This window comes from Ranitomeya imitator, chromosome 10 (genome assembly GCF_032444005.1).
Source record: "Ranitomeya imitator isolate aRanImi1 chromosome 10, aRanImi1.pri, whole genome shotgun sequence".
Lineage (NCBI taxonomy): Eukaryota > Metazoa > Chordata > Amphibia > Anura > Dendrobatidae > Ranitomeya > Ranitomeya imitator.
The window spans coordinates 53,664,275-53,687,836 of record NC_091291.1 but is presented as its reverse complement, the minus strand read 5'-3'; the positions used below and the strand labels follow the sequence as shown (position 1 = coordinate 53,687,836).

The 23,562-nt window shown below is 43.2% G+C and overlaps 1 protein-coding gene across 1 annotated transcript in view; it reads left to right on the top strand.

Moving 5' to 3' along the window:
• Positions 1-23,562, top strand: part of LOC138651037 (sulfotransferase 2B1-like) — a 173,279-nt gene that overhangs the window by 79,670 nt on the left and 70,047 nt on the right. Inside the window, exon 4 of the mRNA XM_069740975.1 lies at positions 8,918-9,126. Within this exon, the coding sequence (XP_069597076.1) occupies positions 8,918-9,126 (209 nt within the window). The remainder of the gene's footprint in view (positions 1-8,917; positions 9,127-23,562) is intronic.

Below are 23,562 nucleotides of genomic sequence, written 5' to 3'. Positions count from 1 at the left end.
ATGGGAGAACTACAATACCCAGATAGATTAGCGAAATTAGGATTATTTAGTCTAGAAAAAAGACGACTGAGGGGCGATCTAATAACCATGTATAAGTATATAAGGGGACAATACAAATATCTCGCTGAGGATCTGTTTATACCAAGGAAGGTGACGGGCACAAGGGGGCATTCTTTGCGTCTGGAGGAGAGAAGGTTTTTCCACCAACATAGAAGAGGATTCTTTACTGTTAGGGCAGTGAGAATCTGGAATTGCTTGCCTGAGGAGGTGGTGATGGCGAACTCAGTCGAGGGGTTCAAGAGAGGCCTGGATGTCTTCCTGGAGCAGAACAATATTGTATCATACAATTATTAGGTTCTGTAGAAGGACGTAGATCTGGGGATTTATTATGATGGAATATAGGCTGAACTGGATGGACAAATGTCTTTTTTCGGCCTTACTAACTATGTTACTATGTTACTAAATGTAAAAATTGGCCTGGTCATTAACGTGCAAACCACCCTTGGGGGCAAAGGGGTTAATTGATCTAAGGGTTCAATGATTATATTGCCACTATGGGTGTGTCACAGACTTTTATACCATTGGGCCATGAAGAAAAAATTATTACATTTTGGAAAATGAGCAAAACTCGCAACAAAATTTGTCACACAATTTCTGCCAAACGTAGAAATTTGCAATATGCTGCTGTACTGTAAAGTGACACAGAGCAGTAGTCATGACCTTGCTCTGGCACTTTACACACAAACTCCTCTGCAGTCCTATCGCTAGTTTGCCCTGGACTATCCCAAAGCCCACTGATTCTGTCAGTCTCAGGGATGTCCCATCCACCTCAGCAGTGCACCCAGGACTGGCCATCACCTTCTCTCTATGCGGGTCACTGTCCATCTTCCACAGTAAGCCAGAAGACATGATGTGTCTGGCAGCCCCTATGCTAGACCTTAGGCTCTGAACGTGACAGGAGCAACCACTTGGGATCCCAGTAATGCTTCCCCTCTGCCTTGTACAAGTAACACCTGCTGCCCTAGCAAGTTACCACACAAGAACTTAACCTTAACTATGTACTTCACTAATTCTCTCTGGACACCCCTGTATCGTTATTTAGTGCCAACCCAGCCCTATCATTAACTATTTCCTATTTCATATGTGAATTGCCTCTTCAGAGAGGAAGAGGACTAGTACTCTATTGCCACCTATTGGAAGTAGCAATCCTAACAGTCAATGTCGACCCTTTTAACGAGCCTTGTCACATGACTTAGGATAAAAGCCAAACCAGAATGTCTGCACATTGAGATTCTGGTTTGGCTTTTATCCTAAGTCATGTGACAAGGCTCGTTAAAGGGTCGACATTGACTGTTGGAATTGCTACTTCCAATAGGTGGCACTAGAGTTCTAGTCCTCTTCCTCTCTGAAGAGACAATTTGCACATTTCCAAGAGGAGCATTGCGGCTTTAAGTCTCCTCACCTCGACATGCTTAACATGTCACTCTCCAAAAGTCGAAATGATACTTCTTGGATCCTATTTCATATGCAAAACCTATTATCCGTATCCTACGTCTTATGCCGTTGCTAAATCACTGGGCTCATTCTATACTGTACTAACATTATGCATTAACACTTCACATGCTGTACATTACCATAATACATTATATAGGATGCATATCACTTTTATATATAAAACTGCAAGACAGTAGTCACATGATGCATTTGTTGTCTCCAATATAGATGAGTGGGTATTTCAATATTCGGTTGGGATCAGCTAACGATCGCCGAATTTGCAACATTCGCCAATTTAATCGTCGATTTAATCCCCAAATATAGCCGAACATACACTGTTGTGTCTTAATACACCTTAATAGGGTGTGCAATCTGACATACAGCATAAACCACTTCTGTCTTCCAAATAAGCAGACCTTTAGAACATGCGGTAAAACTATAAGAATACACATAACATAAGTATTGGGTAAATAATCACAAAGCTGATACCTTACAATTAACAGGGCAGGCGCCGGGACGCCTCCAGGAGTGCACGTCAGATCGCTGATCTGACACAGTGCACAGCAAAGTGTCAGATCAGCGATCTTACACTATAACATGATGCCCCCCCCCCCCCCTGGGGCAATGAAATAGTGTAAAAAAAAATATTCACATGTGTAAAAAAAAAAAAAAAAAAATTCCTAAAAAATATATATATATATATATATATATATATATATATATATATTGTTCTTAAAAATACATTTCTTTATCTAAATAAAAAAACACTGAAAGTACACATATTTAGTATCGCTGCGTCCGTAACGACCCCACCTATAAAACTATATCACTAGTTTACCCCTTCAGTGAACACCGTAAAAAAAAAGAGGCAAAAAACAACGCTTTATTATCATACCGCCAAACAAAAAGTGGAATAAAACACGATCAAAAAGACTGATATAAATAACCATAGTATCGCTGAAAAAGTCATCTTGTCCCACAAAAAATGAGCCATGATACAGTATCATCAGTGAAAAAATAAAAAGTTATAGTCCTCAGAGTAAAGCGATGCAAAAATAATTATTTTTTCTATAAAATAGGTTTTATCGTATAAAAGCACCAAAACATAAAAAAATTATATAAGTACTGACCCAAAGAATAAAACTGCTTTATCCATTTTACCAAATGCGGAACGGTATAAATGCCTCCCCCAAAAGAAATTCCGATATTCAGAAGTATCGGTATCGGATTGGATCGGCCGAGATCGACAAAATATCGGATATCACCGATACCGCTACCAATGCAAGTCAATGGGACAAAAATATCGGAATTAAAATAAACCCTTTCTTTCCTTGTGGTTAATTCCACATGAAGTAAAACAACAAAGAATAACGTAGAATGTATCGGTGGAGGTGGAGGAGACATTAAAAGCATAGAGGCTTAGCCCAAATGAAAAGGAAGCGCAGGAATTAATTTTTTTTAAGACGTTCGGAGTTACAAAGATATTGAGTATGTTTAGATTTTTTAGATTTTGTTAGATATTTATGTTTCACTAGGGTTGAGCGAAACGGATCGGACAAATTCAAATTCAAAATTTCGGCAAAGTCGGGTTTCGTGAAACACGACCCGATCCTAGTGTGGGATCGGCCATGAGGTCGGCGATCTTCGCGCCAAAGTTGCGTTTCGTATGGCGCTTTCAGCGCCATTTCTCATCCAATGAAGGAGGATGCAGAGTGTGGGCAGCGTGATGACATAGGTCTCGGTCCCCACCATCTTAGAGAAGTGCATTACAGTGATCGGCTTGCTTTCTGCAGCGTCACAGGGGCTATGTGTATGTGTCGTGCACGCCGACCGCCATCTTACTTCTGCCGATCTTAGGATAGGGAGAGGTTGCTGCAGCTTCATCAGAAGAAGAGATAGCTAGGGAGGGAAGATTAATCCCGAAACTGCTTGTGCTGTAGCGATTTCCACTGTCCAACCCCACCTTTACTTTGCAGGGACAGTGGAGTTTATTTTTTTGTGCATCAGCTCTGTAGCTTATTAGGCTGCCCTATAAGGCTCCCTGATGTTTGTATGCCGCTGTGCAAACCAGCTGCTTTTTTAAAAGCAAAAATCTTGTTGCACCTTTCTGCACAGTTCTTGTTTCTTTGTCCACACTTTTGTGTGCAGCAGTCCTTTTTATTGCTGCCATACTCATCCTGAGATCATTGTAGGGATATTGAAATTGTACTACCTTTATTTATTTATATATATATATATATATATATATATATATATATATATATATATATATATATATATATATATATATAATCTTCCAGCCACGTTCTGCAACTTACATTGTGTAGTGTAATCAGTGGGCCTGATTTTTGTTGCAGTATCCCCCAAATAAAAGGGAGATTTAAATTGGCACTAAGTGGATCTACGTCACAGTTCTGTTAGTTTGTCGTACATCTTCCAGCCACTTTCTGCCACTTACATTGTGTAGTGTAATACACTACGCCTGAGTTTTGTTGCAGTCTCCCACCCTCAAAAAAAGGAGATTAAAATTCTCCACAAGTTTATATACACCTTCTACCTTGTTTCACAGTACCATACAACAGTTGTTATTTGGGTTAGATTTTTCCAAAAATGAGGAAGTCTGGTGGAAGAGGCCGTGGGCGGGCGTTGCCAGCTGGTACTGATGGTGGTGATGGTGGAGCATCTGGTGGTAGTAGGAAAAGCAAAATAGCACCAAAGGCTCGAGGTGTTGAGCCAGCGTCATCGTATGGCTACACAAGGCCTCGAAGGCTCCCTTTTCTGGGAGTAGGAAAACAGCTTTTAAAGCCGGAGCAGCAGGAAAAAGTTTTGTCTTACCTTGCTGACTCAGCCTCTAGCTCTTTCGCCTCCTCTTCAGAAGGTTCGAAATCTAAAAGCAGCAAGTCATCAGTGGATGCTCCCGGTCAGGAATAAGTCGATTCCTTGTGTCCTTCACCCAAACCAAAAGTGAAGGATGCAGCAGGCGAAACTACAGTTTACTCCATGGAGCTCTATACACATAACGTGCCTGGGTTAGAGAGGGAAATTGTTACATTACAAGATGAATCAGACATGGAGTACACAGATGCACAGCCACAGCTAGATCATTATGCTGTTCCATTGACTGAGATCACTACATTGCCCTTGCAGTGTACTGAGCCAGAATCTGACCCTGATGAGACTATGGTGCCCCGTCACGAACGCTATAGCACCTTACACGGTGACACAGAGGAAGGTGCACATGACATTGAAGAGGAGGTGATAGATGACCCAGTTGTTTGCCCAGATTGGCAGCCATTGGGTGAAGAGGGTGCCGCTGCCAGTAGCTCAGAAGTGGAGGAGGATGATCCGCAGCAGCCATCTACATCACAACAGCTTTCATCTGGCAGGCCCCTATCTTGCCAAAAATGTTTGACAAATCCAAAAACAGTTTTAGGACACCGTGGGCATCCGGTGAAAGCAGCACAGCGTGCAATGCCTGAAAAGGTATTCCATAGTAGGAAGAGTGCAGTGTGGGCATTTTTTATCCAAGATCCGAATGATCAGTGCAAAGTTATCTGTAAGAAATGCTCAAAGACCTTTAGCAGAGGGAAGAATCTCCAAAGTTTAAATACAACGTGCATGCTTAGACATTTAACCAGCATGCACTTGCAAGCCTGGACTAACTACCAAACGTCCCGTACCGTTGGTGCATATGCTCGGAATGAAGGTAGTCAGGAACGCTACATAGCTTCCCTCACTGTAAGCCCATCGGTTAGGACACCTCCAGCAGCAAATGTGGAGGTATCGTCGCAAGGCCAAAGCAGTCAGTGAATCACAATGTTCTTGGTAGGAAACAGTGTAGGTAGGCCAACATCAAGAATACCATCACCAACCCTCTCTCAATCTGCCATGTCCACCACCAAACCTGCTAGTTCCACCATATGCAGCTGTCCCGTCCAGCTCACCCTACATGAGACTCTCATTAGGAAAAGAAAGTACTCATCCTGTCATCCACGTACACAGGGTTTGAACGCCCACATTGCTAAACTAATCTCGTTAGAGATGATGCCCTACCATTTGGTTGAAAGTGAAGCTTTCAATGCTTTGATGGCCTACGCAGTACCACGCTATGACCTACCCAGTCGACACTTCTTTGCGAGAAAAGCCATCCCAGCCCTCCACCAGCATGTCAATGACCGAATTGTCCATGCACTGAGGCTATCAGTCATGTGTAGACATTTATTTTAGCTATTCTATTCTAACCTGTCAGTGTGATTTTACTGTACACTGCACTGAATTGCGGCTTTTCTATAGAACACCGCTGCGTATTTCTCTCAAGTCACACTGTTGGTCCGTGTGTAATCCGTATCTTTCTCGCCCCCATAGACTTTCATTGGCGTATTTTTTGCACAATACGGTGACAATCGCAGCATGCTGCGATTTTTTACGACCATAGAAGACCGTATAATATGGATCAGTAAAATACGGCAGATAGGAGCTGGGCCATAGAGAATCATTGTACCGTATGCAATCCTTATTTTCTGCACCTCTCATACGTCCGTAAAACTCGCTAGTGTGAGGCCGGCCTAAATGCTGCCATAGCTACAAAAATAAAGCACTAGGCTGGAAGTCATGTACAGAATTTTTGTACAGCGAGGAAAATTAACATGGAGACACAGGATATTCATAGACAGCCTGATCTGTATTTACCAGAGTGAGAAGTGATATGATAACATGTACCACAGGACTGTATACATGATAAGTATATAGCACATAGATGGAGTCTGTACCAGATGCCACATATATAGTGAGAGTAACCTGAATACACGGGATCTGTACACACAGCATCATCAGTATGTAGCAGAGAGGAGGAAAAAAATAAAAATGGCACCCACCACACCTACGCAGTAGCAGCTATCAGTGTTTGGCACAAAAAGAAAAAAAAGGGCATGAACTGCACCTTCAAAAAGCGCAGCTATCGATATAGTTGTGATCCGGTAGCTGTTACTGCGCATGTGCCAACGACACCATCTTAGGCCGGTTTCACACGTCAGTGGCTCCGGTACGTGAGGTGACAGTTTAGAAATCAATGTGTCTCTGCACATGTCAGCGTGTTTTCACAGACCGTGTGTCCGTGTGCAAAACACTGAGACATGTCAGTGTTCGTGGGAGCGCACGGATTACACAGACCCATTAAAGCCAATGGGTCCGTGGAAAACACGTACCGCAAACGGACGCTGTCCGTGTGAAGTCCGTGTGCCGTGCAGGAGACAGCGCTACAGTAAGCACTGTCCCCCCACGTGGTGCTGAAACCGCCATTCATATCTTCTTTCCAGCAGCGTTCGCTGGCGAGAAGATATGAAAAATCCTTTTTTTTAATGTTTTTTCGTGTTTAAAATAAAGATCCCTGTCCCCACCCCCCTCCCACCCCCTGTGCGCCCGCCCGTTAACGAAATACTCACCCGACTCCCTCGCAGCGTCCTGTCCTGGCCGCAGCTTCTCCTCTGTAATCGGCGGCACCACGTGACCGCTCATAGTCATGAATATGCGGCTCCACCTCCCATAGGGCGTCGCCCTCACCTGCACAGTAGTAGTAGTAGTAGGTAGCCGAGAGCTGAGAGATCAGTGACCTGTCAGCAGTCTGCATCATAAATATCTAATCATCAACCAAGGTATCATTTAGAGGTTGGAGTCACACTAGCGATTTTAAAAGTGGGCAGGTATGGCGGGCGCCATTTTCAATTTTTTTTAAATTTTTCCCTAGCTGAATAACATGAAGGACAGGTATAATTGACACATGAAACATGCGATTATGCTGCAGAGCACGTGCCACGGCTGGCAACTGCCTGCAGAAAGTTTTATTTTTTTTAAAGTAGGTACAAATATTCATTATGCAAACTAGGGGACAGGTGATTGAAGGATCAGTGACCTGTCAGCAGTCTGCATTATGTATACCTAATAAGCACACCACATAAAGACCCCCCACAGGAACACACTTGGGCACAGGCATATCATTAACTTAAAACTGAAAATAATGATTAAAGAACAACCACAAGATGGATGTCATCAACTAAGGTATCATTTTAATGAGTATAATGACGCCGACCTGACACTGTCTGTAGGTTACTGTGCACAACCCTGCTGACAGGTTCCCTTTAAGGAAGAGTTTTCAGCAGAATTCTTATTATCAAAGGAGTATACCTCATACATAGTTGGTAACCCAGGATTCAGCATTGGCAATAGCTGATAACACAGCTGACCCTGCTTACCCTCTTTTCACAATGACTTTTGCACACACACAATAGATGATTTTTTATTTATTATGCCTTGAGTATATAGTGCAGCACTATACTGACATAATCATGACTGTTCTGTTTGGGGCTCACAATCTAAATTACCTATCAGTATGTCTTTTGGAGTGTGGGAGGAAACCGGACAACTTGGAGGAAACCCACACAAACACAGGGAGAACATACAAATGATTTAATACAAAAAATGTCAACAGAGTCTGCTCATTGCTACTAATGTCCACGTGGACTTCCTGATACAACAGAACATAACTTACTGTATTTTTGGATTATAAGATGTACCAGAGCAAAAGAAGCACCTGAGTTTTAGAGGAAGAAAATAGAAAACAAATTTAAGCAAAAAATGTGGTCAGTTCTGTACTAATATCCACCATCCTGGTATATATATGTCTCAAATTCAGGTATACATAGCACCATCATCACCATTCTTTTATACAGTGTCCCCTCATCCCCATTCTGGTATGCATGGCCTCTTCATTCCTACCTTGGTATACATGGCCCCCTCATCCTCATCCAGGTATGCATGGTCCCCTCATCCCGATACTGATATGTATGGCCCCCACATCCCGATACTGATATGCATGGCTCCCACATCCCGATACTGGTATGCATGACCCCCACATCCCCATCCTGGCTTGCATGGACCCTATGCCTATCGTGATAAGCAAATATCATTCTTCTTACTTTCCCTCTTCTAGCAGCGGAATATTCTGATGGCAGCAGCTGGTTTATGTTTGGAAGCAGTTCTTGAAAGTGACGTCATGCTCTGCCTTTAAGCAGAGGACAGCTGCCGAAATGCTCACTGCTCCCAACACCTGGGACTATGGGTGTGTGGAGCAGTGAATATTTACCGATGTTTAATAGATTGTACAGTGTTAGCCACAGCTGCTGACTCCTGCAGCTGCCGGGTAATTACGTGTGATTGCTACTAAAGAGAATGATTATTCACTGGTCTCCACTACCATGGGCGTGGAGAGCAGTGAATATTTATATTTATTTACAAAATACTTTTAGCACAAAAAATCTGATATAAAAATTGGTCATTTTCTTATTACTTTCCTTTAATTTTATGTACTCAGTAGCTTTGCAAATATGAAGGAACAAGTATAACAAAACGTGTTACTTATTTTTTGCAGGTACTTTTTGGATGATAGAAATCTTAAATTTAATTAAACACAAAGGAGAAGTTGTAAAAAGCAACACTGTACCTAGCTACATGAGATCACCATGGTTTGAAGCAGTGGATCATGCAGAAATAATTAAAAAAATGGATTCTCCAAGAATATTATCTTCCCACCTACCACAGCACATTTTTGCAAAATCTTTTTTTGAATCTAAAGCAAAAGTAAGTAAAATGTTATGCTTTGCTTTAGAAATCCATGCAACATGTGTAAGAATCATCATAATGCAAACTTTTTTATTTGCCTTGAACCCAATTTTCCAAGGATGATAATGCAACACTGATGATTCTGGAATAAAGCTATATTCAGACTGAGATCTTTGTACTAATGCTTGCATAACAGAAAAATACTGTAGTTTACTACTAAAATATTATTATTACTATTTGTTATAGCACCATTTATTCCATGGCACTTTACATGTGAAGAGAGGCATATATAATAAAAAACTAGTACAGTAATCTTAAAAAATACAAGTGGTGACTGGTACAGGAGGAGAGGAGGACCCTGCCCGCGAGGGCTCATAATCTACAAGGGATGGGTGAGGATACAATAGGCAATGGCAGAGCTGGTCATGTAGTGGTTTGATGTGTAAGGGGTGCATCGGGACCGTGTGATGCCCCACTCCCTTTCTTCATATATTGCATTATATGTATTATTGTATAGTTATTGCTATATCTAGCTATTTGTACATTATTAATAGGGAGAGTGCAGTACCTCAGTTATTACACTATATGGGGGTACATTAGTGAATATAGTTATTTAGGAGGAGCCAACCGTGGATAAGAAAGAGGGTATTTCCTTTTTATAGCAGAAGGGCCTTAGAGCCCATACAGTGCGGTTGCCTCCGCAACATTAGAAGTAAGAAGCCCAGCCATCCAGGGCCACTGGGCCAGAAGGGCAGCAATGACAGCAGCAGTGGGAACAGAAGCTGTAGTCAAAGCCACAGCAGTTGAGGGACACAGGTCGCTCAACATGTGGCAGCTTACTTCATGGGCAGATTCCCCCATGTCTGTTGCAAAGTGGATGAGGGATCTCCTGAACATAGTAAAGCTGAACAGGGAGGACGCTGTGGTACCAGATGGAACTGTATGATCCTGGCACTTACTGAAAAATGTAGGGAAGAATACAGGGAAAGTGAAGGTTGTGAATTGCCTGGAACCCTACAGTGATGCTGTATCTGATATGGATGTGCTGGAAAAGGAAGAAGTAAAGTTATTTGTTTAAAGTTTAAATTGGACTGTGTCTCTGTTTGTTCACAATCGTATGGAGGGGGTCTTCAGCAACTCAGAGGAGACCCTTAAGGTGCAGAGAGCAGAGATGCAAGTACATTGACGAAAGGACATCGTTTCTATGTGGTGGGAGACCAGGGTGCGTAAGAGCCATTAGTCTCAGCCATGGCTACGGCCCTGGCGCTCCGCCACAGGTGAATCGGTGGTTACTGCAGGTTGTAGGCTTGTTGGAAGAGGTGAGTGTTCAGTTTCCTTTTGAAGGTTTCCACGGTAGGCGAGAGTCTGATATGTTGGGGTAGAGAGTTCCAGATTAGGGGGGATGTGCGGGGGAAAGCTTGTATGTGATTGGGGGAAGAGGAGATAAGAAGGGAGTAGAGAAGATCTTGTCAGGATCATCAGAGGTTGTGTGCAGGTAAGTACCAGGAGACAAGGTCACAGATATACAATGCCTTGCGAAAGTATTTGGCTCCCTGGAACTTTTCAACCTTTTCCCACATATCATGCTTCAAATGTAAAGATACCAAATGTAAATTTTTGGTGAAGAATCAACAACAAGTGGAACACAATTGTGAAGTTGAACGAAATTTATTGGTTATTTTACATTTTTCTGGAAATTAAAAAACTGAAAAGTGGGGCGTGCAATATTATTCGGCCTCTTTAAAGGGAACCTGTCACCTGAATTTGGCGGGACCAGTTTTGGGTCATATGGGCGGAGTTTTCGGGTGTTTGATTCACCATTTCCTTACCTGCTGGCTGCATGCTGGCCGAAATATTGGATTGAAGTTCATTCTCTGTCCTCCATAGTACACGCCTGCGCTAGGTAAGATTACTTTGCGCAGGTGTGTACTACGGAGGACAGAGAATGAACTTCAATCCAATATTGCAGCCAGCATGCAGCCAGCAGGTAAGGAAAGGGTGAATCAAACACCCGAAAACTCCGCCCATATGACCCAAAACCAGTCCCGCCAAATTCAGGTGACAGGTTCCCTTTAACTTAATACTTTGTTGCACCACCTTTTGCTGTGATTACAGCTGCAAGTCGCTTGGGGTATGTCTCTATCAGTTTTGTATATCGAGAGACTGAAATTCTTGCCCATTTTTCCTTGGCAAACAGCTCGAGCTCAGTGAGGTTTGATGGAGATCGTTTATGAACAGCAGTTTTCAGCTCTTTCCACAGATTCTCGATTGGATTGCGGTTTGGACCTTGACTTGGTCATTCTAACACCTGGATACGTTTATCAGGTATACGTTTTCAGTTTTTGAATTTCCACAAAAGTTTAAAATAACCAATAAAATTCATTCAACTTCACAATTGTGCTCCTCTTGTTGTTAATTCTTCACCAAAAATTTACATTTGGTATCTTTATGTTTGAAGCATGACATGTGGGAAAAGGTTGAAAAGTTCCAGGGAGACAAATACTTTCGCAAGGCACTGTTTCCATTTCAACTAACAGTCCTTCTGAGGACTAATCCAGCTGCATAGTTATCAGTGCTAGGAGGCATGCAGGCAGTGTAAGGCTACTTTCACATTTCCGTCGGTACGGGCCCGTCGCAATACCGACGGATGTTGTGAAATTACTGCACGACGTGGGCAGCAGATGCAGTTTTTCAATGCATCCACTGCCCATTCTGCAGGGAGGAAGGGTGGGGTTTCGGCCGCGCATGAGCGGTCGAAAATGGCGGACGCGACGCACAAAAAAAGTTACATTGATCCGTTGCGATCCGTCGCTAATACAAGTCTATGGGTAAAAAACGATTCCTGCAAGCACATTTGCAGGATCCGTTTTTTTGTCCAAACTGACGGATTGCGACGGAGGACAAATGACGGAAGTGTGAAAGTAGCCTAAGTGGCAGACTGTTGTGAATTCCGCTCTTGGGCTCCCTCCGGTGGTTTTAAGTGGAATGGCTGCTCCTTGGATTTAGCTGTCAGCAGCTGCTTCCACTGATTGTCTATTCTGCTCGGCTATTTAGCCTGGCTCTTTCCTTCAGCTTGTGCCACTTGTCAATGGTTCCTGGTTGGATTCACATCTCTTTGGATTTCCCTGTTATCCTGACCAGTTCAGCAAAGCTAAGTCCTTGCTTGCTCTTTTCTGTCCACAGGTTGTGGACTTATCCGTTCTGTGCTTTCTATGTTTGTCCAGCTTGTCAGTATGAATTAATTCAGTGATGCTGGAAGCTCTGGGAAGCAGATTTACCCTCCACACCTTTAGTCAGGTGTGGAGATTTTTGTAAACTCTGTGGATTTTTTGTAGTGTTTTTTACTGACCGCACAGTATTCCATCCTGTCCTATCTATCTAGCTAGACTGGCCTCCTGTGCTCATCCTGGTTTCATTCTGTGTATGTCTTTTCCCTCTCCACTCACAGTCATTACTTGTGGGGGGCTGTCTATCCTTTGGGGATTTTCTCTGAGGCAAGATAGTTTTCCTGTTTCTATCTTTGGGGGTAGTTGGTTCTCGGGCTGTGGCGGGGTGCCTGGGGAGTGTTGGGAGCATCCCACGTCTACTTCTAGTGTTGTGTTGAGCTTAGGGACTGCGGTCAGTGCAGGTACCACTTCCTTCAGAGCTCGTCCCATGTTGCTCCTAAACCACCAGATCATAACAGCAGACTATAGCAAGAGGGTCCATTCCAGTTCTGTCTGCTGCTGCTGCTTTGACAGATATTTCTAGACATAGTCCCAGGTGTCAGGGGCCAGGAATAATTTTTTGGGGATCTTAATCCTGATTATTTGCTTAAAAAGTAATCCAGAAAACAATGTTTTTCTCCTCAATTTGCTTTTTGACACTGCAGAATACAGCCAGATCCTTTCCATATTACAGATATAGAAATCCATCTGTTTAAAACTGTGGTTTGTCCATCAAATGGATCACAAATAAGTTTGCTCCAAATTCAGCCATTTGTAGTGAATGTGGAAAATATTGTCCTCCATTTAAAATGGGCAAGGCGCGTGGCAAGGGATGAGGGAACTGGACGTGATGTTCATGGTGCATGTAGAGGCCGAGGCCGTGGACAAGCTTAAATTGTGCCTAAACAAACACCCACATCTTCTGGTCTGACCTTCCTGTCCCAATTACTAGGGGACCGCAGCACATCACTATTGAACCCAGAGCAGTGTCAAAAGGTTGTTGGTGGGATAGCGGATAATGCTTCCAGTCACTTTGCCTCCATAACCACCCTATCTTCCACACAGTCAAGCCTCAGTAGCTGTGAGTCTGGCCCACATATTCCTCACCCTGATCCTCCTTACTCCAACCAAGCTGAGAGCCCGGAGACAACTGACCCCACATTTTGACACTCTGAAGAGCTGTTCACTTTTCCATTTATAGATTCGGGCCTCTCACCCAGTCCACTTGAAGCGGGGCAAGAGGAGATCGCATGTAGTGATGCACAAATATTTCAGCAGCCACGGTCACATGAAGGCAACATTGGGAAAGTGTCACAAAAAGTGGACGATGATGAGACACAATTGCTAGAAAGTCATGAGGAGGAGCAGGGTGTGGATGTGGAAGATGAAGTGGTGGATGATATAGTAACTGAAACAACCTGGCAAGAGGACATGCAGAGTGAGGGCAGTAGCACACAGAGAGAGGGAGGCATAGCTCCCAAACAGGCAGAAAGAAGCAGTGTGGTGGCCGCAGACAGAAGGCAGGCAACCATTCCTCGTAACACCAATATGATGGAAGTTGCCATTCCAACTGTTAGGTTTTCCCGAGTCTGGTTGCTTTTTTAAAGACTCTGCCCCAAAAAGGCCATATGCATCACCTGCCAGGCCAGCATCAGCAGGAGTAAAAATACCAGCCTGACCACAATAACATGAACAGGCACATAGCAGCAAAGCACCCAACTTTGTGGGCATAACCCCATTGTCAAGGAACAGTGTCTGTTGGTGACACCACTGCTTATTCCGCTGTTGTGTGTGCAAGCCAATCCCCTTTGCATGGTGAATGCGAAGATGCCTCTTGCTCTGCACCTGTCGCTGCTCACACTCAACTAGCATCATCAGCAAGCATGTCCACGTCATTGTCCCAGCACAGCGTTCAGTTGTCCATACCCCAGTCCTTGGAACGTAAGCGCAAATACGCAGCCAACACCACACAGGCCACACTACTAAATTCTCACATTTCGTGACGCCTTGCAATCGCAATGTTACCTTTTAGGCTCATGGAGATGGAATCTTTCTGCAACATTTTGGCAGCGGCTGTCCCTTGGTACTCAGTACCCAGTTGCCACTATTTCTCCCGGTGTGCCATTCCCGCATTACACAAGTACATGTCCCACAGCGTTAACCATGCCCTCAACAATGCAGTTACTGGGAAAGTCCACCTAACCACTGACACAGGGGCAAGTGCTCGTTGGCAAGGGACACTACATCTCGCTGATGGCACACTGGGTTAACATAGTGGAAGGCAGGACCCAGTCGGACGTTGACATAGAACACATGCTCCCGATGCTGAGGATTGCGGGCCCTAGGTCAATTAGGGTTGCTCCCCCACAGTCTACAGCTCATGCACCTCCTTCTCCTATTCTTCAGGCTCAATCTCTGAAATTACCACATCAGTCACAAGCTGGAAGCCCTGCAGCACTGCCTCAGCCAAGCGGCAACAGGCTATGCTGAAGCTAATAATCTTAGGTGACAAACCGCACAATGCTGAAGAGTTGTGGACCGCTCTGAAAGAGAGGCAGATCTGTAGCTGACACCACTGAACCTACAGCCAGGCATGGTCATGTGACAATGGCTGAAAGCTGATCGCGGCTCACACATGTACCATGGCTGGCCCATGTGCTTAACCTCATTGTTCAGCAGTTTCTCAAAAACTACCCAATCTGCTTGTCAAAGTATGCCACCTGTGTGCCCATTTTAGAAAGTTAGCTACCCTTGCCGTGCTTTAGTAGCATTTGCAGCTACCGGCTCAACGGCTTCTGTATGATGTTCCCACGCATTGGAACTCTACACTGAAGATGTTGGGATAAATTTGTGAGCAGAAGAGGGCAGTTGGTGACTACCAGCATCAACAAGGCTGTCGGTATTCAGTTCAGACTCCACACATAAGACCTCAGGAGAGGACATGGATGTCAGCCATATGTACGATCCTCCAAAACATTTAGGACTCCACCAAGATGGTAAGCGGTGATAACACCATAATTAGCATCATCATCCTGCTTCTCTGTCTTCTGAAACGCTCTCTGCTCACAGTCAAAGAGGAAGCATTACAGGCAGAACACAATAAGATGGAGCAAAGAACCATACAGGGTGATTACACACAGCCCAGCCTCATCTCATCCCAACGTGGATTGGGTGACAATGAGGAAGGGGAGGAGAAGTCGGAAGGACAGGAGCTAGTTTCATGCACTATAGACTGTAAAACCTGCACAACTGTCATACCTTCTGTTCAGCGTGGATGGCCTGAGGACAGGGAGGAGGAGAAGGAGGAGGATAGCATGTCAGTCATCATTTTGGTGAGGACACGGAAATCTTGCCTGTTAGCAGTCTGGCATGCAAGGCTGAATTTGTCATCCTGCCTTTCCCGTGACCCTCACATTCTCAAAATTTTGGGTGACACTGGTTGGTGCCATGTCTTCCCAAGTTACAAGGAGAACTTTTATCTATTATTCCCCAAGCGGACAAGTCTACTAAAATGGGGCAGTATCAGAAGGCCCTTGTTGTGGAATTTATTAAAAAAAGCCCCATCTGAAAACGCTGGTGGCAGAGGTCACAGTTCGTTGCACAACCAAGGAGTACAGGAAAGAGAGACACAACTTCAATCCAGCAGAGGAAGAGCAAGACTGTTAAAGTTATGACTGAGAGTTTTATCAGACCCTCCATCACACAGGCCCTGAGGTGCGGGGTACTCTGACAAGGAGTGCAAAGTTTGGGAAGATGCTGAGGGAGTACCTTGCTGACTGAACCAAGGTCCTCCGTGATTTCTCTGTGCCTTATAATTATTGGGTATCTAAGCTGGACACGTGGCATGAACTGGCTCTCTACGCCTTGGAGGTCCTGGCCTTCCCTGCTGCTAGTGTTTGGTCAAAGCGGGTTTTTAGTGCTGCTGGTGGAATTATAACTGATAAGCACATCTGCCTGTCAACTGAAAATGCTGACAGGCTGTCTCTTATAAAAATGAACAAGGGCTGGAATGGGCCAGACTTCTATACACCACCGAATGATAGCAGCCTAACATAAACTCAAATCCAGTGTCTTTTTTGAGATGTCTATTCCCATGCACTTCTTCACACCCACACATGGGTATACTCTTCCTGATTTTGGCTGTTTGCTGTTGTCCTTCCACCTTCTCCTCATCCTCATCCTCCATATCACCAGGGTGACTGTTGTCTGCGAAGCAACACCCACATGATTTTTTTAAAGTGTGTTTATGATGCCCATAAAAAAACATTGTTATACAGTATGTTCATGTATACCCCCAGGGGTAAATGTTTGTACGCCCATACACTTAGTGCATGGGTATTACAAGTATACTTTCTAATGGGAACATTTTATTTTTTATAAAGCCCTCCTCCACGTCTTTTCCAAGGGGCATTGGAGTGCCTCCAAATTTTTGGCAGCACTCACATTCACTGCCCTTGCATTCACTGCATAGGTAACGCATGTAGGGGCTGGCAATTTGGTAGCAGCACTATGATCAATGTGGGTGAGGATCAATTTTGAACTATCCACTTTACTACCGGCCTCTTAAATGCCCATACACACTGTTTATCATGGTTTAGTTTTTTCAAGAACTTGGTCCCACCGGTCCTATTGATAGTTTCATTGTAGTGTTATCTTCCAGACTTTTTTTGTTTTTGCTCTTTGTCCTTCGCATGTAAATTTACCTATATAATACTTATATATTCAAAATTCTAGTGATTTTATTGCTCCCTATGCTTTTTGTCTGTGTATAAATAAACTTATTTTGATACATCTTGAATACAGATTTTATTACTCTAATTGCTCAAATTTTTTATACTTGTGGAAGTTTGTGTCATATTGACAGGTCTGAGGAAGTCATTTATGACATGGTCAGACACTGTATACTTTGAATATTGCTCTGATTCTAATTATTTACAGTTTCTAAAAGTAGTAGTTTCAACAGAGTGAGGCTGAGCAGAAAAGCGTTTAGAGCTGTTGCATGAGGTATCAGGGCTCCCTCACAGCAGGCCCACATCGGTCCCTCACCCACCACCTAATTTCAACTTAAATTCAAAGTCATAAATGCTGGCTCAGATCCTTGCTCATAAATTGCCCATGACTGACTGCTGCTGTGCCATTATAAAATTTCTACTGTGGGTCAATTGATGCCACTTTTCCTGATGTATGCTTCTAATTTTTGGAAATCTTTGGACTCCAAGTTGGGTTTCCTTCATGTGTGTTGTCTGAATTTGGTAGGGCTCTCAGAGCACCAGTCCCACATCTGTCACTCATCCTCCTGTTACTGATCTATGTTTAAGATAGAAAAGCTAGTCCAAGCTCTGTCCCAGTCCCTGTCCCACGCATCCATGCTGCACAATTATACTATTTGTACTCTGGGTCAGTTTGGTGGTTGGAGAGTTGTGATACTGGGGAAACAATGGTAATTGGGGTGCCACCTCTGAGGACTGAACTGTGTGGGATGTTAAGATGGAGTAAGAGGAGGAGAGGCCACTTGATGCAATGCTTGCCATTTACTGAAGCACATGCTTTTTCAGGCCCTCAGCTACAGTATAAGGCCTGCCCAGTAACATAAGATGTCAGTTGTCTTTTGTTAGGATGAGCCAGTGTTTGTTCAGTAAAACTTTCAGTAACATTACCACCTACCCCACGTACACCTCGAGCACAAGCCTATTCCCCCTTCCACCACAACCTTGCTTTTTCTCAGTCATGTTGAATGTACCCTTCCCTTCTTTTTATCAGCTGTTTCACAACCCTAGGCCCCAGATGTGTCAATCACATGTCACTAAATTAATAATCAGTATTTATTGGCTGATATAGTGTGACCACAGACCACAGAATTAGCACAAAAGTTTAATTAGTTAAAATGTGGACTGGTAGCTGGACTACATGATTAGCACAAACTCCACACAAAACTCACAAAAATTATCATAATTTTTTGGCCGAGAGAAAACAAATATATCTCTCCCAATATTTTTGCCCAAATCTCTGGGACAGCCCAGGTTACTCCCCAATATATATAAAACAAAAAAACGGAGTATATAGATCCCAATACACATATTTAAAAATATAAGTTTTTTATTAATCAACAATATTCTGAAAACATTACATCAGTAAATACATATATAGAACAGGATAAAGTGAGGAGGAAACAGATGGTAGCGGCGAAACAGAAAGAAAAGTATATATCACATTCCTGGGGCTGCTAGTACAAGATCACTAGTATAAGGATTTCATGTAACAAAATGCCACAATCTCCCATAGTTAAATTATTAGTTAAAGTGCCACAGTGCAAAGATATTACCATTCATAAGTACCAAGCAGCTTACCCATCGTGTATGGATGTCTTTCCAAGTTCCACACACAGCCCCCCTAAGGGATGTACTAGCAGGCCCAAGAATGTGATATATACTTTTCTTTCTGTTTCGCCGCTACCATCTGTTTCCTCCTCACTTTATCCTGTGCTATATATGTATTTACTGATGTAATGTTTTCAGAAATATTGTTGATTAATAAAAAACTTATATTTTTAAATATGTGTATTGGGATCTATATACTCCGTTTTTTTGTTTTATATGATTAGCACAAAGGAGTTAGATGCTGAAATGTGGACTGGTGGCGGAACCACAGAATTAGCACTAAAGATTTTCATTAAGAAATCAAGAGTATTATCAAAAGCAATTTTGATTATGAAATGAGGTCTGGTGCTTCCATCAGATTATTATTCCTAAATATTTATGGTGGCTGCACCAGAGTACTAGGCCAAAAAATTTGGATTTTGCATTGATTTGGATTGTGAAATGTGGCCTAGTGCCTGAACCAGAATATTAGCCCAAACTATTTTGATTAGTAAATGTGACCTCCGAAGTCCTGACTGCAGCACAATGTTGGCCAAAACTATTTGGATTAGCAAATGAGGACTGGTGCCTGCACCCCAATATTAGCCCTAACCATTTTAATTAGCAAATGGAGCTTCTGGCTGCACCTTATTATTATCCCTAACCATTTTGATTAGTAAACAGTGCCTTTTGGCTGCACCCAATTATTAGCCCTAATGATTTTGATTAGTAAATGGGGACTCTTGGCTGCATCCCAATATTAGCCCTAATGATTTTGATTAACAAATGGAGCCTCCTTCCTGCTTGCATCCTAATATTAGCCTTTATGATTTTGATTAACATATGTGACCTGAGTCCTCACTGCAACAAAGTAATAGCACAATCGATTTTGAGTAGGAAATGTGGAATCCTGCCTGCAAAAACTATTAGCACAAACTAGTTAGATACTAAAAGCTTCATTTCACACAGCACAGAATGCTACCTAAATATTTGACAACTTGCAGCAGCAGCCTCTCTGCACTGTTACACTTACAAAATGGCACCAGCAAAACAGCATGAATGCTTTCTATATAGAGAGGGCCATGTGACTTCAGAAGCCATTTACAGAAGTTTTTGTATGTGAACGTTGTCAATGCTTTCGGTGTCCTGATTTGTTACCGAAATATACACACATTAAGTTAATTTAAAAAAAATATATATATAGTCTGCTGCTACTCTGACTTCTCCCCAGTCCCCACTCCCTCCTCTCATAAAACCAGCTCTTCCTCTCATCAAACAGAACCAAAACAGGAGGGGGAAGGGAGGAGTCCTGAGGAGAGAATTTGCATATTCCCAGTGCATTCTGGGATAAGTGAAGAGTCTCCGCATATTCCCAGTGCATTCTGGGATAAATTAAGTGCTTCTGCGAACACAAAGAACACTGGATTTTGGCCGTTGCAGCTGAACGGAGGACATCGGTAAACTATGGGAGGAGTCCTGAGGAGAGAATTTGCAAATCCCCAGTGCATTCTGGGATAAGTGAAGTGTCTCCACAAGCTCAAAGAAAACTGGATTTTGGCCGTTGCAGCTGAAAGGAGGACATCGGTAAACGAGGGGAGGTGTTCCGGGGAGAGAATTTGCATAGTCCCAGTGAAATCAGGGATAAATGAAGTGCTTCTGTGAACTCAAAGAACACTGGACTTTGGCCATTGCAGCTGAAAGGAGGACATGGGTAAACCAGGGGTGAAGTCCTGAGGAGAAAATTTGCATATTCCCAGTGCATTCTGGGATAAGTGAAGTGTCTCTGCGAGCTCAAAGAACACTGGATTTTGGCCTTTGCTGCTGAAAGGAGGACATCGGTTAACTGCTCACCTACAGGCTCGTGAATTTTGCCACGTTTTTCACCGCTTTAATATATCTTTAACAGTAAGAACATGGAAGACACTAGGAGCCATTTGGTGAGCTGCATTTCTTGCTACATGTTCACAGACGTACCAGTGAAAAAGCCAAATTTCACATGCCAGAAATGCAAGCTTGTGTCCCTTTTGGAGGAAAAGTTGCAAAATCTAGAAGAGTGGTTAGCTACATTGAAAACCATTAAGGAAGGTGAAGAGTTCTTAGACAGAGCAGAATTATCTCTTCATGTTCCAGAAAGAGAAGAAATTCAAAGTGCACCTGAAGAAACAGGGAAACAAAAGCTTGTGACACAGAGAAGCAGGAGGATCAGGAGGCAGTCAGCACCCATACTGCTCTGAAACCAGTACCAGGCTCTCACGCAGGAGAACGATGAAGAAATACATCAACATAAGACTTTACCCACAAAGAAGAACCTTGTACGCCCTCTGAGAACTCCTTGATGGAGAAAGAATAATGTTGTGAAGAAACAGAGAGTTGTTGTCATGGGGAATTCCCTGTTGAGAGGAACAGAGGCCGCTATCTGCAGACCGGATATGACCTCAAGAGAAATATGCTGTCTTCCAGGTGCAAAAACTAAAGGTGTGTCTGACAGAATATCAGGACTCTTCAGACCTACAGACAACTACCTATTCCTGCTAATACATCTGAGAACAAATGACACTGCAAGAAATGACCTGGAAACCATCTGCTGTGACTTTTAAAACTTAGGTAAGAAAAGAACTGGGAGCGCAGGTGGTCTTCTCTTCCATTCTCACAGTGGATGGCCATGGAACAAGGAGGTGGAATAAGATTCTGCAGGTGAACAACTGGCTACATTGATAGTGCCATCAGCAAGGATTTGGATTTCTGGATCACAGAGTGAATTACCTAAGCGAGGGACTGCTTGCTAGAGATGTGGTGCACCTTACGAAGTCTGGAAAACACGCACTTGGAAGTTGCCTTGCTGCACTCATCAGGAGAGCTTTAACCCCTTACCGGCATCGGACGTACTATACCGTCCGATGCCGGCTCCCCTGCTTTGATGCAGGGCTCCGCGGTGAGCCCGCACCAAAGCCGGGACATGTCAGCTGTTTTGAACAGCTGACATGTGCCCGTAATAGGCGCGGGCAGAATCGCGATCTGCCCGCACCTATTAACTAGTTAAATGCCGCTGTCAAACGCAGACAGCGGCATTTAACTACCGCTTCCGGCCGGGCGGCCGGAAATGACGTCATCGCCGACCCCCGTCACATGATCGGGGGTCGGCGAGGCTTGTGAATGGTAACCATAGAGGTCCTTGAGACCTCTATGGTTACTGATTGCCCGTCGCTGTGAGCGCCACCCTGTGGTCGGCGCTCACAGCACACGTGCAATTCTGCTACATAGCAGCGATCAGCAGATCGCTGCTATGTAGCAGAGCCGATCGTGCTGTGCCTGCTTCTAACCTCCCATGGAGGCTATTGAAGCATGGCAAAAGTTAAAAAAAAAAGTTTAAAAAAATGTGAAAAAAATAAAAAAAACATAAAAGTTTAAATCACCCCCCTTTCGCCCCAATCAAAATAAATCAATAAAAAAAATATCAAATCTACGCATATTTGGTATCGCCGCGCTCAGAATTGCCCGATCTATCAAATAAAAAAAAGCATTAACCTGATCGCTAAACAGCGTAGCGGGAAAAAAACTCGAAACGCCAGAATTACGTTTTTTTGGTCGCCGTGACATTGCATTAAAACGGGCGATCAAAAGAACGTATCTGCACCGAAATGCTATCATTAAAAACGTCATCTCAGCATGCAAAAAATAAGCCCTCAACCGACCCCAGATCACGAAAAATGGAGACGCTACGAGTATCGGAAAATGGCGCAATTTTTTTTTTTTTTTTTTTTAGCAAAGTTTGGAATTTTTTTTCACCACTTAGATAAAAAATAACCTAGTCATGTTTGGTGTTTATGAACTCGTAATGACCTGGAGAATCATAATGACAGGTCATTTTTAGCATTTAGTGAACCTAGCAAAAAAGCCAAGCAAAAAACCAATGTGGGATTGCACTTTTTTTGCAATTTCACCGCACTTGGAATTTTTTTCCCGTTTTCTAGTACACGACATGCTAAAACCAATGATGTCGTTCAAAAGTACAACTCGTCCCGCAAAAAATAAGCCCTCACATGGCCAAATTGACGGAAAAATAAAAAAGTTATGGCTCTGGGAAGGAGGGGAGCGAAAAACGAACACGGAAAAACGAAAAATCCCCCGGTCATGAAGGGGTTAAACTAGAACAATATGGGATGGGAAGCAAAATGCCAGAAAAAGCCACACACCTGACAAATGCTATTGAGAACTCTGCTACCAGAAGTGAAAAGGAAGAATAAAGACCAAAAAATCTAAATACTAAAAATATTGGAGAAAGAGAAACCAATCACAAACTAAAATGTTTCCACACAAATGCACAAAACATGGGCAACAAACAAGGATAATTGGAATTCCTAACACAGGAGATGAAATATGATGTCATTGGAATCACTGAAACTTGGTGGGACGATACACATGATTTAAATATAAGGCTAGAAGTATAAAACTTATTTGAAAGAAACAGACTTGATAAATGAGGAGGGTGTCACATTGTATGTTAGAAAAGCATATATCTGCATAGAGATTAAAGCTTCAGAGACTGGGAGTTCTGTGGAAATTGTTTAGGTAAGAATACAAGGAGAGAACAACGGAAAGGACACCATTGTAGGCATTTACTACAAGCCGCCTGTACAAGCTGAAGATACGGGTGAACTCTTTATGCATCAAATGACCAAGTTCTCCAAAAAATATGACATGGTGGTCATGGGAGATTTCAACTATCCAGACATTTGTTGTGAATCTATCTCAGGTCAAACTAACAGGTTTAGCTAATTCTTATCCTCTCTTGCTGATAACTTTATCTTCCAAAAGGTAGGAGAGAAAACAAGGGGATCTGCTACCTTGGATCTAATGATATAAACAGGGAGGAAATGGTTGAGGAGGTAAGA